At 49.2% G+C, this 18583-nt stretch overlaps 1 protein-coding gene across 1 annotated transcript in view; it reads right to left on the reverse strand.

Annotated features, from left to right (window-relative positions):
• Positions 1 to 18583, reverse strand: part of PAPPA2 (pappalysin 2) — an 87389-nt gene that overhangs the window by 27661 nt on the left and 41145 nt on the right. Inside the window, exons 11-16 of the mRNA XM_051793505.1 lie at positions 18118 to 18255; positions 14509 to 14644; positions 14069 to 14288; positions 4284 to 4455; positions 2810 to 2812; positions 1832 to 2006 (exon numbers count right to left, since the gene is read on the reverse strand). Of these exons, the coding sequence (XP_051649465.1) occupies positions 1832 to 2006; positions 2810 to 2812; positions 4284 to 4455; positions 14069 to 14288; positions 14509 to 14644; positions 18118 to 18255 (844 nt within the window). The remainder of the gene's footprint in view (positions 1 to 1831; positions 2007 to 2809; positions 2813 to 4283; positions 4456 to 14068; positions 14289 to 14508; positions 14645 to 18117; positions 18256 to 18583) is intronic.

The raw sequence follows: 18583 nt of genomic DNA on the forward strand, positions 1-18583 counted from the left end.
CATCTAGTCCAACATCCCCTGCCATGGGCAGGGACATCCTCTACTAGATCAGGTAGCTCAGAGCCCCATCCAACCTCACTTTGAATGTTTCCATGGATGGGGCATCCACCACCTGTCTCAGCAACCTGAGAGTCAGGAAGATGGAAAGTTCCAGGAGGACAGGCATGGGAGGCTTCACTGGTGTGACTGGGAATTCAAACCATCCATTATTAAAGATTTCAGTTGAGTGTTACAGACCAACTCTTTGTTGTTGCTGGTAGACCCAGCTAGATGGGTGGCCAAAAATGCACAGATGCCTGCAGGAAGTGTCCAGGACTGCATCACCCACATGGTGTGGATGATGGATGGCTCCCTGGGAACTGCTGAGCAAGAGGAAAAGCTGGACTGGAGTAAATGGGACTCTTCCTACTGAGAGGTTTGGATCAGCAAATTCCTGGTGCAGCCAAGCTGCTCCACAGTCCCTTCAAACATCACTTTCTTTTCAGAGGATCACTGCTTTTGGACCGGAAGCAAGACCATATCTCCACTCAGTGCTTTTGTTCCTGACAGGTCGGGTCATCCCCCACCTCCCAGTGCCACACAGCCATGTCATCCTTTCCTTGCCTATTCTTAGCATTTATCAGCCTTGAGAGCCCATAAGGACGTGAGCCTTCGGGGAGAACAAGCATCGAGCACGTCCCTGCCTGGGCAGCTCAGCTGGATCAGCTGGACCTCTAAGAGTTTACCCACATGGCTCAGCAGCCTTGGCCAAGCACCTCCAGCTATCCTGCTGGAAGGGTGCTCCAGTAAGGGGATGCCTTCCCACCAAGGGAGCCCATGGAAAACTTCCCAGTGACTTCAGTGGGAACAAGAGGCGGCTGTGAGTGAAAGATCAGATTAAAGCTCTGCCCTCAGCTGACCCACCCAAGGCAGCAGGCATCGGTTCATGCAGAATTTGGGCTGTTTAGATGCTGATGCTACCCTTTGATCTGCCACCATCCTCTCTGTCACAAAATGAGACCTTAATTCCCTGCAGTTTTCGCTCCTTAGATTTAACTTTTTTTTTTTTTAAAAAAGTAAATGATTCTCATACGTTTCGGCAATAAATGTCTCCATAAAATAGGGCACACATTAAAATGATTTGTTGTATGTGATTGTTCAGAGCAAAGGCGTTGGTGGAAACTCACAAAGTCCCAATGCTTGAAGCTGTCAAGGCAATTACTCCCGAAATCCCATCCAGCTCAGCCCTTGCACAGACAGGAACAGTAGCTCTCTTTCTCCAGCCTGGCTTAAAAACATTCCTGCGGCTATCGATGGAGTCGGCAGAATGAAAGCCAGGCCATGGTGTGTCTGGGGCACTGCTGTGTGTCTGGGTGGTGAACATCTCCCAGACTGCTCTGCAGCTGTGGGCATCAGTCTCTATGGCTTTATACAGCCCCAGGCCCCCTGAACCACAGGCCTCCCCACGGCCACCAGGCACCCAGCCACTTCTGGCTCTCTGAAGTCTTCTCTGTCTGTCCACACTGGCTGCCTGCATGTTTCTTGTCTCCCTCATCCCAATAATACTTGAGGCTGCTGGGCCTCACCAGCTATCAGGAGAAGACATTGCTACACCCTGAGGTGGAGGGATAAGGGTTGCCAGCCAGGGGATGGGAGTCAGAGGGAATTAGCCCCACACTGTGGTGTCTCTGCTTGAGGGGGATGGACACCCACCATTTCGGGAAGTAAGAGCCCACCTGGCTGGCAGAAGCCAGGATAAATGGGAAATTCCAATGGTTTGAACAACTTGGGATAGGCATGGAAAGGTGGCATGAAAAAGGGTGGTTAAATCTCTCAGCGCTCCAGACCGTACCTTGAAGCTTGGCTGGGTGGATGCAGGAGAAGGAGCATCTCTGCAGGTAGGTGGTCCCCATGGGGCAGGAGAACTCAGCATAGTACACGTGGGACTGGTCAGGGACACCGCAGTCGATGGGGTCACAAGTCACAGATCTGTCCCACCGTCCCGAGCTGCACATCAGCACCACCTCCTGCAGCAGAAAAAGCAAAGCTCCATCCAAAGTTCCTGCAAGGGAACTTTAATCTACTGGTGTGCCATTGCAGCAGAAAGGTGCAACACAGGTTTCAGGACAAAGAGAGCTCTCTAGCATTTTTCTTCCACCATTGTGCCCTTTCTCCCCACTCTGGACACTGAGTCACAAAGGCCTTACCTGTTCACAGGGTGGCACATGGGGTGTGAAAGCAGCAAATGGCCCTTGGGGTAACCCTCCAGTCACTGTGCACTGTCTGAGCAGTGCCAGAGCATAATAAGGGAAAAAGGAAAGTCCCTTCAAGATACACTCCAACTTCCTGAGCTAAGTTATTCCCAGTTCCGTGCGCTGCAATTTTCTCCCCTAAAAGATCAAGTCTTGCTTCAGCTGTTGTCAGGCAGCTCTTCTGTTGATTGTTTTTCCCTAAATGCACCAATTCCCTCATGCCTCAGCCCACAGACCTCACTGAAATCGTAAAACCTCATTTACCAATCCTAATTAAACAGCCCTTACACAGATGGGGGACTGCATGAGAACATAAACCCCCATGGCCCCACCACTAAACATGGTCAAAATGTGCTACCAACTTCATCAAAACTGGGTGGTGGATGATGGTTTGTCGTGAGCAACCTGGTCTAGTGGAAGGTGTCCCTAGCCATGAGGAGAGGGTTGGACTAGGTGATCTTTTAAAGGCCCCTTCCAACCACATCTATTGATTTCCACTCCCAGACTGCTCACTCCAATCCACCAGCTCTCAGCCAGGGGTTAAGGATCAAAGAGGTGTGTTCCTGATGTCCCTTCACTTGCTGAGCACAACCACGCTGCTCGTACAGTCAAACATGTGACCTGTCCTCCCTCTCAGCATGTTTTTATTGAACCTGGATGTGGTGGCTCTCAAGGACATCCCCAAACCTGAGTCTGGTCCTCTGGAGTGTGCAGCAGGATAATAGTGTAGCTGAATGAGGTGGAAGAGGATGCTCAGAAGAAGAGCTGCGTGCATTTTCCCAAAATGCCTTGAGATGAGTAAGGTCACAGCCAGACCAGTAACATCACTGGAGGGCTCAGGGCAAGGCATTTGCAAGTTGCCATCTGCTGTGACAGCCACATGGTGAAGCTCTGTTCAGAAGTTTCCCATCTCGTTGCCAAACATAGGAAAACTGTCACCCGAGGCAGATTTATTTTGTGCGGTTTCATTTCAGAGAATGGGAACATTTTGTTTTCCCCGGGCATGCCTCGGCCCACAGAGCCATATGACCATGTAATTAATAACCTCCCAGTGACCAGGGGCTGAGCAGGGCATCCCCAGCTGCCCTACTGCACTTTCCAGTGCCCACCTCTCCTCTGGCCAACACCGATGGCCACAGCATGGGGAACGTGCCTACCGGGAGTCACGAGCACTTCCAGATCTCCACGGAGAGGAAAGGCCCTCCCTGCTAAGATGGCCCAACTCACCTGCATCTGTCCACACCCCACACGAGTTCACGCTCTCACTCAGTCTGGCATGGGAACCACCTCAGCTCTGGAGACTCAAGTTCCCCTCCTGGAACATCCTAAGGATAGGACATGCTGTGCCTACAGCCCTGCCCGGATCCAAGGCAGCTCAGCTCCTGAGGACACATCAGTCCCAGGTCTCCTCTGTCAACAGCTAAGAGCTGTGCGTGCATGTGGCTTTTACAAGGCATCCCCCAGCCCTCTGGAAAGTGGGACAAACTCTTTCATGGTGACCTCTGTGCTGCCCCACTGGCATGGGCAGCATTCCTGCAACGCAACACAAAGGAAAAAAAGCTCTCCGTGCTCTCAGCTGCCGCTAAATATAGTTGCTCTGCAATGACTTCATTTTTTCCTGAGCCATTAACTTCAGCTTTAAGAGAGAAAACATCCCAGGGATGTTTAACCCTCCCAGCGATGCCCAATGGAGAACAGGAATGCCTACCTCTCCCTCTGCAGGGAGTGCATCACCTTGGCTTGGGACATCCCCTGCAGTGCCTTTCAGCCTGGCAGGGCTGTGGTCTTGCAGACAGCACTGGGCTGGGAGAAGTAGGACTGCAGAAAGGGAAGGAGATGGATCTCCAGAGCAGAACCACCAGCCATGAGCCCAGAGCTCCAGCACCGGAGCAACACTGGGCTGGGATTTATTGGAAAAGCAGTGAGGAGGTTGGAGCTGGAGGAACAAGGTGTTCTGGGGTCACTCCTACCGCTGCAGGGTGGTTAAATCTTTCTTAACTAGGTTGTGGTCCAACAGGCCATGGGGTTGCCCCCGCCTGAGGGTCCACTCACCTGGTTGAGGCCCAAGCTCTTCCCATTGCTGGAGCGGGGGACAAAGCCCCTCTGGCAGGTGACAGTGCACACCATGTGCCCCGGGCCATCCGATGTGCAGTTCAGGGTGGCGGCGTGAGCAAGCAGTGGCTGTGTGCAGCTTCCTGACCCCACACAGGCACCGTGGGCACAGCTGTGGAGGAGAAGAGAGAAGGATTCAATGAGTGGGTCTTCAGCAAGGAAGGGCTCTCTCCAGGTGGTCCCTGCATGGAACACTCAGCAGGTCCTAGATTCCTGGAGATGCACACCTATCCCTCAGCCCCAGCTTCTTCCAGGCTTGAAGTCTCCTTATAATGGTGCCAGGAGGGTACTTTTTCCCAGCTCTGCCTTGGCTGGACCTCATCCCAACCCCATCTCACACCTTCCCAGCAACCATTGTGTTCTTTCAAGTGGATGAAAGGAGGCCCAGCTCAACAACATTCCAAAATCCATGCTGCCTGGCGAGGCTACTCCAGCTCCTCTGCCCCAGGGTGTGCAGGTTGTGTGGGACAGAGCCTGCATACAGCCTGCCACCAAAGGGCCTCGTTGCAGGGAGGACCAAGAGAACAAAAAGAGGGAGGTGACAAAGAGAGGGGAAGCAGGAGGTATATTTTTGTATGAGTTTTGAATCCACACCTCAATTTCAGTCAGCCTTAGTACAGGATAAGACAAAACTTGCAGAAACAGATGGTCAGGAAGAAAAAGATGAAGAGGCCTTTTTAAACCCTTTGCTGATAGAAGGGTGTTGGGTATGTCAAACTATGTATTAGACATCAGAGAATCCACAGAGGATTCTCCAACTGTGAGGAAAAGTTTAGCTGGAGAAGAAACTCTTGCAGATATTAGGGAAACATCCATGAGAGACTCTTCAGATGACATGCAGTCCCCCTTCATGTCCACACAGCTACAACCACAGCTTGTGATGGAAGGGAGAAGTTGGACATGCAATTGGCCCCTCCACCCCACTCTTGTCACTTCCCCACTCCGCTGTGATGGTCTTCAGCATCTCTGCTCTTTCCACAGGCCCACACAGCATTTCAAGCCTGTACATGCTGATGTCAGACTTTTTGGGATTAAGGCCTTCCCAGCATGCACCTGGACAAGTGCTACAGACTCACCTGGGGCCACTAAGGTGAGACATAGCTAAAAGGAGGAGTAACCTCCCCTGGGCACCACTGCAAGCTACAAGAGGTCACAGGAAAGTTTGCAATGCATCACCAGTTCCTTGGAAATAAACATCCTCCTCCTCCTCCTTGCTGCGGCAGCTTCCCACTGAGGACCAGTCATTAGGTACTGATTATTTAAGCATCACAAACAATCCCACAGTGAAGAATAGTGTTCGCCAAAGGGTTATGATCTCCAACAGTGAAATGCAGCCAGTAGGTTAATTACTTGGGATGGAATGGGCACAAGACATGGGGTTGACACAACATGCTCTGGTTATCCAGAGCTTTATCTGTTACCAAGTGGTATAGGTAACAGATAAAGCCAGCCTGGTTTTATCTGTTACCAAGTGGTATAGGTGCAAAAACTGACCTCAGCCCTCCTCAATCAGGGGCAGAGCTGCTGCAGCTTCATGCATTAAGTGGGGAGAGAAGGGAAGGAGTTGTACCCGAACACCTCGCTTCCCTCTGGTCTCTGCTTTGCACAGGGCTCCTGGCCTTTTCCACGGGCTGCCTTTCTCCCAGCGAGGCAGAGGCAAGCCTCTGCCTCTTGCCTTCACTCACCCTCTCCAGCCAAGGATGCACAGCTAGAAATACCACAAATGACACCAAAAAAAAAAAAAAAAAAAAGAAGAAATCGGTGCCGACACAGACGTTGCGGGAACACAATGTGCTGTTGACTCTGGACCAGTCCACTGAGCCAAAGACACGGTGGAAACCTGCAGGCCACAGCCCTGAAAGAGCCGGTGGGCACAGGAGGGGACCACAAAGGAGAACAAGAAGAAAGGGGCTGTTTTTTCAATGCAGACCTGTTTATGAAGTGAGAAATGGTTTCAGGGCAGCTGCTGCAAATTCTTTCACTAGCTTATATTTCCATTTGCTTCCTTTTTAAAGAATTTGTTTTATGAGCAACAGCGTTTGTCAGGTCATTAGCTTCTGAGGGCATCTGGTACCAATTGTAGCCCTCTCCCCTCCCTCCCCTCCTGCAGTCACCTTCTCCGGGCAGTTGCTTTGCTCCCTGCCTGTGCCCCCAGCACACACATCCTCCCATCCCTAAACTCCACCTCCCTGTGATGGAGCTGCTCTCCTAAACTTCCTGCAGTTCCTCTGCAGGAGCAGAGGAACTTCTCTTTCCAGCCTTGCTTCTGCATCCCATCCCCTTCTACGCCAGTCATGGGTACTCATGAAGATGCACCTTTCCACTAGGCCAGGTTGCCCCATCTCCAAGCCCCATCCAACCTGGCCTTGGACACTTCCAGGGAGGGGGCATCCACAGCTTCTCTGGGCAACCTGTGCCAGGGCCTCCCCACCCTCACAGTAAAAGTTGGTGGTCACGATGTTGAGTTATGGAGCATTTGCTCATCGCAGCACTGGATCAAGAGTGGGTGGTGGCATCCTCCAGACACATCCAAAGCCAAGAGCTTGGTTGGAGCAGCTCTGCTGGTGCTGGTGGAGGGACAGCACATCATCTGGGGCAGCCTCAGCAGCTGGGACAATGCTGTTATTAAATAACAATAAAGCAAGAACCGATCCTTTTCAGCAATGCTGGGCACATCATGGTTTTCCACCAGCTCAGAAGCATAACTGGCAATGGGGCATAAAAGTAGATTGAGAGATCAGCAACTTTTTTACTGTATTATAAATACAAAGTGTTATATAGGGTAGTTATATATAAGAGACTGATAATTACAGGTCATAAATCAAAATATCTCTTTTTATATTTATCACATATATACTTATGCACAGGTTCTGTATGTGCAAGTAGATATATTTTAGAAATCAGAGTAAGATTTGGGTTGAAATAATTACCTTTTTCTTTGTCCCAGAAAATGACTATCACTGTTTTCTCTCTGATTAACTACACCCCTAATCCCACAATACCCACTAGATTTTATTTTGGAAATGATCTGAGAGCAATCAGCTCAAGTTCCGAGAAGCTGTTCTCATCCTACACATAGCTTTGAAGTCTGGTGTTGCTATTGCAGACCTAAAGAGGGGCTCACATCACGGAAAGCTGTCTGATTTTCTCAAATATATCCCTATGCTTAAAAAAACTATACATCAATTCTACCTACAAACTTTGACTTGATTACTTGTGGGTCCCTTCCAACTCAGAATACTGCATGATTCTGTGACTTCCTTTGTCGTTATCAGCATCATCGTTGCTGTCACTGCTTTACTCCAGGCCAGGACACTCTTGAGCCTGGTGGTGTACAAGTGCAGGTCAAAAAAAAGAAAAAAGCCCTGTGGCCTGGCCCCATCATGATCCACACGCTTTACCAGGACTCGGGTAAAGCGATGGAATAACTCGTGGCTCCCAGCCCCTGGAACACCCTAGCGAAGGCTGGACAAGGAAATGGTGCAGTTAGCCCAGTTCTGATCTCAGCATGAAGGAGCTCTTTCTGCTTTTGATGATAAATGAAATTCCTGTATCGCAGCTGCAAACTCCTGACTCCTGCCCATTTCTGATTCAGGCCATATAAGATGTGGGATGAGCCAATATTTTTTTTATTTTTTTTTTCTGCCTGAAACATCCAAAAAAATTTCCACTTCTACCCCAGCATCTTTTGAAGCTCAAACTAATGATTTGTCAACAACATTTTTACAAAATACCAAGATTTTTCTTCTAACTTATTCCATGTCAGCACAAGCCTGCACAATTTTCTGGGCTCACCAAGTCCCATAACTTATACATCAAAGGAAGTTTCAGATCTGGAAGGCTGTGAAATTCTGCCTAGCAATGGCCCCAACTGCTCCAAAATGGTAAGAGCCTTGTCCTGAAATGAGAACAATTCTAAAAACTAGAGCAATACTTTTCCTTCAGAATCCTTCATCCCTCTAGAACAAAAGCCACTGCCAGCAATGGAGCATGTTGAGCCAGGGGTGGCAAGGCTGATGGGGAGACATTGCTTTTGTTGTGACAGATCCCAAATTCTGAAAAGCTGAAATTTCATCTTTTACAGTACTTATTTCACAAAACACAGAGAATACTGATAGATTTACCCACGTCAAGCTACGCCAAGTCAAATGCAGTGCAGCTGCCTGAAGTATAATAAATCATCTGTACATTGCTGTAGCATCTACCCAAGCTTTCGACCCAGAGGTTGCTGCTAAAACATCCCTTATCATCAAGCTCCAACTCCTAACAGGGGAAACTTTTAAGTTCTTCTCATGGTGCGAATTTTTGGGTAGAGGGGGTTATAGGAGATGTTGACAGAAAGGTAAAGGCTTCAGCCAAATCTCCTGAAGTTAAAAGTCGTCACTGCACGTACGCTGGTGGAGCCTGGATTGTAGCACTCAACATCAGTGAGATAAAAGATGTTTACCCCAATGTGGTCTAGCAAAAGAGAATAGCTAGGAAATGAGGAAAGGTGTTTTGGAAATACTTGGGAATGTCTCCCTTCAGGCGTGTTTCCCGTGGAGGTGAAAGGTCTCACTTTTCCAGTAAATCTGATGGCAACAACCCTTGTGGGAGCAGGCTACGTGTACAAACCCAACGGTGCTGATGCCTCTTGATTACGATCTGCACTGAGGTTGCCATCCCAAGAAAAGGTGTTTGCTCCTGTACGTGACTCCCAAAGAAACTTGGCAAAAAAAAATAACATCCCTGTGAGTCATCCACTGTCATCTGCCTCAGAGACAGGGAAAAGGCATCAGGAACACATCGAATGATCTGTTGGTCCCTCTGCAGCCACAAGGGAAAAAAAAAGAAGTAAGAGTAAACCAACTCAATATATTTCCAGAGAGTTCATTTCCATCTTTTGTTGTTGTTGTTGTTGTTTGCTACACCAAAATAGATGTATAGAAGAACAGAAAGGGAGGTTGAATGAGATGTCAGGTTTGGTCTAGTCAGCTTCCCAACATGATCCAGGACAGACTATACCTAAAGAACACATTTATCCATATCCAATCCCCACAGGAACACACTGCACCTCATTTTCTCAGCTTGCCCATAGGAATTCACTTCTAATCCACATCCACCACCATGAGAGACATAGAAATAGCAGAAAGATTTCAAAAGGGGAGCTGCCAGCAGAAGACATAGCTAAGCTGCAAGACTTATACCGTAAGATTTAAGGAGGAAAAAATATTTATCTCGACAGAGAGGAGACAGTGAGAGGATCTGACGGCTCTGTACAGACACATACACACAGAAAAGTCATCTGTGGCAGGAGGCATTGAGACCTTTCTGACAAGGATGGAGCAAAAGCAACACCTTTCATCTTGAAATCAGAGGCACCTTCTCAGCAGAGAGGGTTACTGGGTATGAGAACAGCTCAGCAGGGGAAATGGTGGACTCATGACCTCCTGCAGCTTGTGACAGGAGATAAGAGAACTTTCTGAAGGATGAGTTTAATCCAGTTCCTGTGAAAAATCCCTGTGCCTGTATGACATTAGGAAAGGCAGGGCAGAACAGGGGAGGCTGCCTGTAGTGGTACACCAAGGGTTCTGCAGGCAAACCTCAGGGGTTCCCAGTTCTTGTTCCTTCTTCATGGGACACAGGAAGGACAGAGGGCTTTGCATGATTCACATCAGATCCATACTGGTAAGAGAATAAGGAATCAAGATCAAGCTCCAGGGTATCACCAGGAGCCAAGGTCAGAAAGGAAAGCTGCCTTGCACCTCACACAAATGCTCTGTGTTGTAATCCACCTTCCCTCGATGTATCAGGGGTTGGTCCTGCTTGGAACAAGTTTATAGGACTGGGTGACCCTTTCCATGAGGTGACACCAAGCACACTGTTTCACAGCTCCTGTATTTGACTCCAGATCAAACTGGTGAAAAACTTGTGTTGGGAGATATTTTTTCCTAGGCGAGACTGGCTAGTCTCAGGGAAAGGCAGAAGATATCTTGAGCATCATAAAAAAAGCCCATATACATAGCATTAAACTCAATAAGCTGAATAGGCTGCAGAGAGCGAATGGAGTGGGCTGCTCCATGAAAATGGTCCCTGTCCCTCCAAGGGTTATCCCTGACACCTTCCATCTGGACACTGAAGCCACCAATTGAAGTGAATGATCAAGTCCTACAGCAGAGCCTTGGGCACTGCTGCCCATCAGCCAGTCAGGGACCCACAAGAAAAGTGCCAGAGATCAACAGGCTTTGATGCTGAAGGAGAAGCACCTTTAGAGGTCCCCATGGCTGAGGCAAAGGTTGAGGTGATCCCATGCTCCAGGAAAGGAGAACAGCAGGACCCCAGAATCATACAATCATTTAGGTTGGAGAAGCCCTCGAAGGTCAAGTCTAACCATTAACCCAGCACTGCCAAGGTCACCACAAAGCTATGTCCCCAAGTGCCACATTTACATGTCTTTTAAATCCCTCCAGGGATGGTTACTCCATCCAGGGGGCACTCTAGGCCAGAGGGAAAGAATCGTGATCTTTAAGGTCCCTTCCAACCCAAACCACTTTACAGTTCTATGAAATAAGACCCCAGCATCTCTAACCAGGGTCCCCATAAATGTTCACAACAGCACAGATGCAGTTTGTAAACTGACCCTGCATAATTTGGTGCCTGGAAGAAAGAAAACAAAACAAATAAAACATGTTTGGGAAACAGCCCTCTTTGCTGAGTGAAGTTTACAAATTGACAGTAAGTAAACAACCTCCTCCTCCTCCATCTGATTTTCTCTCCCTGACATCCACTTTCCATACAAAAGGAATCCAAACCAGACTCCCCTTGACACCTTACAGCCACTTTTGGGGGGTGGCACTACACAGGAAACACAGACACAGATTGCTGCCTGTAGCACCTTTCCTGTGAACTCACCCAGGCCCTTCCCAGCATATGCTAACAAAAAATAAAACACATTAAAAATAAAACCAAGTTAAAAATAAACATAACAGAGGAAATGAAATATATTCCCCTGGTTCAGGGTATAGCCTGTACCAAGGAAAACAGGAGGCCCTGTGGCTCGGTTTGAAAATGCAAAGAAAAAGATGAAAGCTGAGAGAGTTTGAGTCTTCTGGGTGGAAACTTGTTAAAAGTCTGATTTCTGCCTGACTTTTTAAGGTTGGGAACAGAAAGCATAGATGACCCCTGATCTGCTGACAGAGACAGCAGAGAGGGGTTCCTGGTGATAACAGCGAGGTGGGATGGGTGGACACCACTGCTCTGGCCTGCAAGTTTTCTGCCAACCTTCAGCACCTCAAGTGGCTACAAAAGCAGAAGGCAACTCTTGCTTCAAAACAAGGATGCACTTTTCCAGCACCAAACGCCTGCTGCACCCTGACCTGGAGAGGGCTGCGTTCCATCAGCACAAACACGACCTCGATGTTTTCCCCAGCCTGCGAAGCACTGCGAGATCCTTCAAGATGAGAGATGCTACAGAAATACTAAGCTGTCATGTATTTATTATTTTGGCAATGGAGTACTTCTAGGCTGAAGTCAGGAAACCTCGTTTCTTTGTTACTGCTTTTGTTACTGTCCCTTTCCCGGGTTATTTTAGGAAAGCACTCACATGCACGTACTGTGTATGTGAGGCTGGGCGCGTGCAAATGGCCCGTTCGAGTCTGTGCGGGAGGAACACGGACCCTCTGTGATCTTTTGCAGTTGAATGTCTCTCAACCTCTGAAGATTTTCTATTCCTGGACTTTTATAGAGGATTTTCTTCTCTCCCAGAGTCCTCCTGCTTTATATGAAATGAATCGTTAGCCCTTAAAAGTAAAAATACTGCTATGCTATTTTGGAGATGTAACAGATTTTAAAAAATATAATAAGGGGGGGATACTTGGATGTTTCCTGACTTAACAGAGGAAGATCCCTTATTATTAGTGTGGCTACTGGAAGCTGTAAGCCTAAAATCTCTAAATATTCAAGCCTTTAAGTCCAGAAAATCAATACCATGAATAGCATTTCCTACTCTGAAAACTCTACAAATCTGATTTACTCTGAGTATTTGCTAAGGGCACGTGTGTATCCTGCAATTCAGCATATTGCTGCTAAGCCAAGGCCATGGGGAGCCCGTGGGATTGCAGGGAAGGGAAGAGGAGACATGAGGATCCTGCTGTGCCCATGCAAAGGGGACAGCACACCACTCAGTGTGTCTTGGTGATATGAGGACTGGCTTGTGCTTCAGATATAATGAGACTTTTAAGAGAAAAACATCTATTTTCCACTCTATTTGCCCCTATATGGGCATCTCCCCATCCCTAGTCAAGGTTCAGCTGGGTCCAGTCAGTCTGTTCCTCCTTGCAGTCACTTCTGAGGGGGAGGGGGAGGCTCTCAAGCAACGAGAATGCAGAATTATTTTAAGGGATGAGAAAATGTAATTGAAAAACCACATCAGTTGGCTGGGGTCTTAGAAGCATGTGGGTACATAACTGTAACAGCTACCAGGAGGAAACGTACTGCATTTCAGGTGGACGCTGATCCTTTAATGTAAGGCTGAGAATAATATTTACATGCTGACTCACTAAGATTTATGTTTCTGTATAAATCACACATGCACTTAAAAAAGAAAAAATAGTAAAAAAAAAAAAAAAAAAAAAAGAAAAGAGACAGAGAAAGTAAAAAGCAACTTCATGGTTTCCAGAACTCTACATAAATCAATTGTGCCACAATCCCACAGGCTTTTAGACAAACACACGCACACTGATTTGTTATCAGGGACGTTCATCCTTCCAGGGCCATCAGCAGGAGAAATACAACAGTAGCAGTGATGTGATGACCCTGGTCAAACCCCTTCCATGCTTAACACCCCCACAGTTCCAGCAAAGCTCGACTCAAAGACCGGTATTCCCAGCAGTGCGGGTTGAGTAACTGGCTGAGCTGGAGCCCTGGATCAGCACACGCGTGTAACTTCAGGGAGCCTGGGATCCAAAAGCAAAGCCAGACTTGGCAGGTCTGGCTGTCCTCAGCCCTGCCACCCCTCTAGGACACAGGCTGAGCACCAGCCCTTTGCTCCTCCTTGGGTCTGTGCCTCTGCTCGGCACGATCCTACTGCCTTGTTTATTTAGTCTATTTTGGAGACCAGTCCTTCCCCATCCTTTCACCAGCACGACCCGCTAGGAGAGTGGTGCCCCTTCTGCAAACACTGACTCTCGCTTGCTGCCTTATGAAGGCAGACATAATAATAAATCAATAAATTCAAGTGCTGATTGCCACTATTAGTGTTATCGCCGAGTTACGACGGGGACAGCGTGAGACTTGGCGAGGAGCCTGGGATAGGCCGGGAGTGAGCACAGAGAGGAGGGGGAGAGCTTCATCTCCACCTTCCACAGCGTGGGGGAGCTTGGGATGGATGGAGATGGAGTTTGTAAAACACATGGTGAAGAAGTCAACACTTCAGCTTTAGCAACAACCCTCAGTGATAACTTCTTAGCTGAGGGAGCTCGCTGTTCCCACCAGGAAACAGTCCTTTAATACAGTTTTGTGCAGACGCACAAACCATGCACAAAATCTGTTTTTGTGCCTTTCCCCCTCAGAGAGATAAGCAAATCAAGACTCATTACCTCAGAACTTCCAAAAACCCTCAAAAGCCACCTGAGAATAGTCACAAGATAGTCAATGAGAAGTTAAACCCCCCAGAACTCAAGCACAGATCCCCAGAGGAGAGAGGTAACCCGGGGTGCCCACTGGGATGTGCCCTGAGGAGACCATACCTGTAGCACTGCTGGCCACAGCCCTCCTCGTGCTGCAGGAGGCAGGTGGTGGGGCCAGAGGAGCCAGGCTGAGCCGGGGTCCGCAAGGCCACAGCTGCAACGCCCACGAGAGGGGAGGAGAAGTTGAGAAGCACCGAAGCAACCGGGCGGGATGGGTCCTCCTGGCCACGGGACACGTTGACGACGAGCGGGTTGTGCTGGCACGACAGCTCGTACGTCCCTGCGAGATGGGTAAAGAAAGAAGCTACTGGCTCAGCCCCAGGGCTTTGCTTTTGATTTACCCCGTGTGCTCCTGCCCCGCGTCCCCACAGACCGGCATGGGAGGCAGAAAATGCCACAGGTGGGGACAAGGGATGACAGCACCGAACTCAGTGAGAGATCACAGCTGTAGTGGGGGCTCCAGGTGTCCCTCTCGGTGTCACAGCCCACAGGTTGCTCACCCAGAGAGCGGTTCCATCCGTCTGTGTCAGTCAGCTGGACAGTGACTGTCGGCTTGTGCTGCCGGCTTGGGACAGCGCCGGAGGAGGCCAGGAAGAGTAGGAGGGAGGTGGGCACTGCAGGTCTTTCAAAGCAAACCTGGGAAGGAGGGCAGGAGAGACCCTGAGAGCAGGCACAAACACAGCTTTTCTGATCCCTTATGTGCAAGGGAGAGAGAAAGAGGGAACGTGGTGAGAGAGCAGGAGTAAGGACTGCAGAGGTGCAGGGCTGCAAGTGGGTGGAAAGAGAGAAAGGAAGGAAGGGAGCAGAAAGTGGCCCTTTCCCTCCTAATTCCCCTTCTCCCTTTTAGTAGTCTTCTCCGTATCTATCAGTCCCACCTTGCCATAAATTTATAGCATCTTCACAACACCCACATTTGCTGCTCTTAAAACTGAGCAACACCTGGGTGACCCTTTTTCTGCCCTTTCTTCACCAGGCTTCAACTCCTACCCCACACAGTGCAGGTCAGGCCAGTGAGGCACCCAGAGCACACAGCTACCAGCCCTGCCTCCAAAACGTTTCCAGTAAAAAAAAACCCCAAAAAACCCCAAAACAAGCCCAAAGAATGTCCCCAGTACCCACAGCAACTGCAAACTGTCCGCCAGCCAACACGCAGAAAGATTTGTGGGAAGAAGCCCTGCCTGCGAGGAGAGCCGACAACTCGCCACTTGCCTGCAGCCCCGAAGGCTACAGGAGGCAGCTGGGAGACTCGTGGCATCAGTCATGGCAGGGCAGGCGTTCTTGGGGAGTGAGAAGACAGAAATGTTTTCCTCCCCCACCCTGGTACCCCCCCACCCAGTGCAGAGATGCGTTTTGATCGAGATCCGCCCGATAGAGTGTTTGTGTTGAGCACTGGCATGGAGGAAGCTCACAAATACAAGGCAAAGGTGTACTTGGGAAGAGGACAAGTCCCAGCTGGCCGGGCACAGCCCAAGGAGCCAGCTGTGGGAGTGGAGGGGACAACCACGCCGTTTGTGGTGGCAGCCCAGCCTTGGGGGCTTTGTGCCACGTCAGGCATTGCTCACTCACAGGAACAGGAGAAAACCTTGGGCTTCAGCTCAGGGGTCTCACCCTGCAGGGAGGTGCTTGGCAGCAAACGCCCCATGAGTGAGTCCCCACTGCTGTCTACTTGCTCCCTGAGCCAGGGTTTGCTCTCCTGCAGACCTGGCCTGGCTGCACGGAGTGGACCTGAGGGCTCAAACATTTTTATTTGGTATATCCCCACTGCCTACCTCAGTGAGACAAGCAGAGGAAGGAAGGAAAAGAAACAGGAAAGGAAGAAGAGAGGAAAAGAAAGCAGGAAGAGCCAGTAGTGCTCACAACCAGCTCCAAGGAGCGCCCCAGGACAGAGCTACAGCTGGAAAGTCCCAGGGAGCCAGCCTGTTTTAACCCAACCACCTCCTACTCCAAGTGTGGTTCCTCAGGGGAGGAGAGATGGTTGGAGAGGTCAGGTGAGGCTTTCCCTGGACTACACAGCTTAAGGTGGAGAGTTTGGTCTTTCTCTTCCTACAGTGCATCTACATGAGAGTGAAGGACGCTGGCCCCAAGTTAGACCAACAGTAGCTGACTTGATTATCATCCCAGTCCTTTTCAATACCTATTATGTGCTTGGCCACAGCAGGCTATCTTCTTAATTTTCCTCCCTCCCTCTCCCCCTTTCTGTTTCATTTCCTGCATGTTACACATCCTGACTTGCTTACAAGTGATTTTGATGTCTCTCCTCATCAGACGTATTAAAAACTGAGAACAAAGCATGGCTGGATATCTGTGAATCATAACAATTCCCACCTGCAGACAAACCCACAGGGCCTGGCAGATGCTTCGTTAGGTGGCACAGACACACACCCCACTTGTTCCCAGCATGGCAGTAGGCATGGTAAAACACTGGTACAGGTTGCCCAGAGCAGCTGTGGATCCCTGGAAACATTCAAGGTCAGGCTGGATGGGGCTCTGAGCAACCCAGTCTAGCAGAAGGTGGGGTTTGAACTAGAGGGCCTTTAAGTTCCCTTCCAACCCGAACCATTCTATGATTCTTGGACCCAGCCTTTCCCTTGCTCATTGGTGCCACCTCTTGAGAAACACTGCAGGAAGCAATTCCTACCGTCCAGTGAGTTTTGTGGTGCAGCTCTGACCTGGGTGACACAGGTGCAACAGCTTTAAAATGACCATGGGAGTCGGTGGCCACAAAACACCACATGCACGTGGGTACACATGTGCAACAACAGCATCATTCCTGCCCGGGCAGGCAGCTGTGCTAGGCAAATTGTCAACAAAAAGCTGTCTTTCCTAACCCAATATGTTACCAATCAGGCCAACTCCATTAAAAAGAAAAAAAAAAAAAAAGAGAAAAAGGGCATATTTATTACTAGTCCATAAATAATTTTATGGGCGGAAAATAATAGCACTCCTAGAGAGAGCACGGAGAACCAGTAATGAAAGTCTTTAATATAAACATCCATAGAGGAAGAGAACTGACCACAAGCTCCAATAAAACTGGAACACGCTTTAACCCCTGGTGAGAAGTGGAAAGCAAGCTTTCATCTAGGTAGGGCAGAGGGGGAGGACTGCTGCTTTCTCACTAGCAAAGGAAGAAAGGAGGCACATCTGTCATGGCCAGACACCGAAGCCAGAAAGTGGGTTGTGAACACACAGACAAGGAAGAGAGGGAAAAGTAAAAAAAAAAAAAGGTTAAAGGAAGTTTTTTTGGAGAGACAGAGGACCTCAGAGTGATACCCATGTTTACTGACTCAGGTCTGATGATTCGCCAAGTCATCTGAGAGTTTTGGGAAGAGTCCTCTCTAGAGGACCTCGAACAAAGCAGGGCAAGATGTGTCTCAGACTGCAGAGGGAGCACCATGCCAGAGCCTGGCTTTTCAGAAACACCAGGCAGCAGCCACAAAACCTCTAAGCTGTGCCTGTGGTCAGAAACCCAACGCTGTAAAAGTGCTGTTGGCCTAACCCTCAGTTCTCCTCTGTCCTGCTCCTTTGCTTGTTGGGACAGAGAGGTTTGATCCTCCCAGAGGCAGCCCCCAGCTCCCCAGGTAGCCCCTGAGCCCCTGTTGGGCTGCAGGACCAGCACCTTGGGGCACAGAAGTGTCACCTTTGGTCTGGAGTTATCAGAAGGACCTGTGTGCCACAGCTGGACCCCTCAGGATGACAGAGCATATCCACATACCCTCTGCTGCTCTTCACAGCCATGGGGGACAAAGGCAACAAGGACTTGAAACACAGCCTGTGCCCTCCTTTTGCAGGTGTTAAAGCACTGCTTGAATGCAGGGGAGAGAGACAGGAGCAAGCTGTTTCTCAGCCTCGAGGCATTTCTGTGGGATTTTGGTTTCATGCACTGTCCTTCTCCTGGCAATCTGCCCCAGGATGGGTCTGCTGTTCACAGTGAGAAGGAGGCAACTACAAAAAACCCATGCACAGACATTTGGTTTTTGCAAAGAGGCCTATCTGAGTATTTTTTAAGGTTGTTGTAGCTCCTACAGGACAGAAAAGGATGAGGTTTGTCACCAAAGCACTGGATAAAGACAAAACAAATCCTCTGTGCCTGATCACACATCCTCACTTACCTTGAGCCAAACTCCCTCATCACCCAAGGGCGTCTTTTCCTCATCTGGATCCTGAGCATTCTCTTGGCTGGGAGCACATGGGAACCAAGCAGCCTGCAAAAGGTCCTTTGGCACATCGTGAAGGTGGGATTTACATACCTGAAATGAGAGATTTATTTCAACTCAGAAAGTTGCAAGGAAAGAGAGAGAAAAACAGCACCTACAGAACCCCAGGGAAGACTCAACAACCATTGAGAAGGATCCCAAGGTGGTTTCCAGCATGAAGAGAGTTAGGATGTGATTTCCTAAGGGACACCTCACTGCCCACACATGTGCACAGGAGGCCCTTGACATTTTGGAATGCTGTAAACATACTGTTTAAGCACCTCACGGTGTCTGTGGGACCAAGTAAGAAATAATGAGCCAAGCTGTGAACTGGTAGGTAGGACCAGAGCATCCTGATTTTGGCTGTGCTCGAGATACAATG

Source organism: Manacus candei, unplaced genomic scaffold (genome assembly GCF_025592945.1).
Source record: "Manacus candei isolate 608988 ecotype Guabito, Panama unplaced genomic scaffold, ASM2559294v1 h1tg000005l, whole genome shotgun sequence".
NCBI classification, from domain to species: Eukaryota; Metazoa; Chordata; class Aves; order Passeriformes; family Pipridae; genus Manacus; species Manacus candei.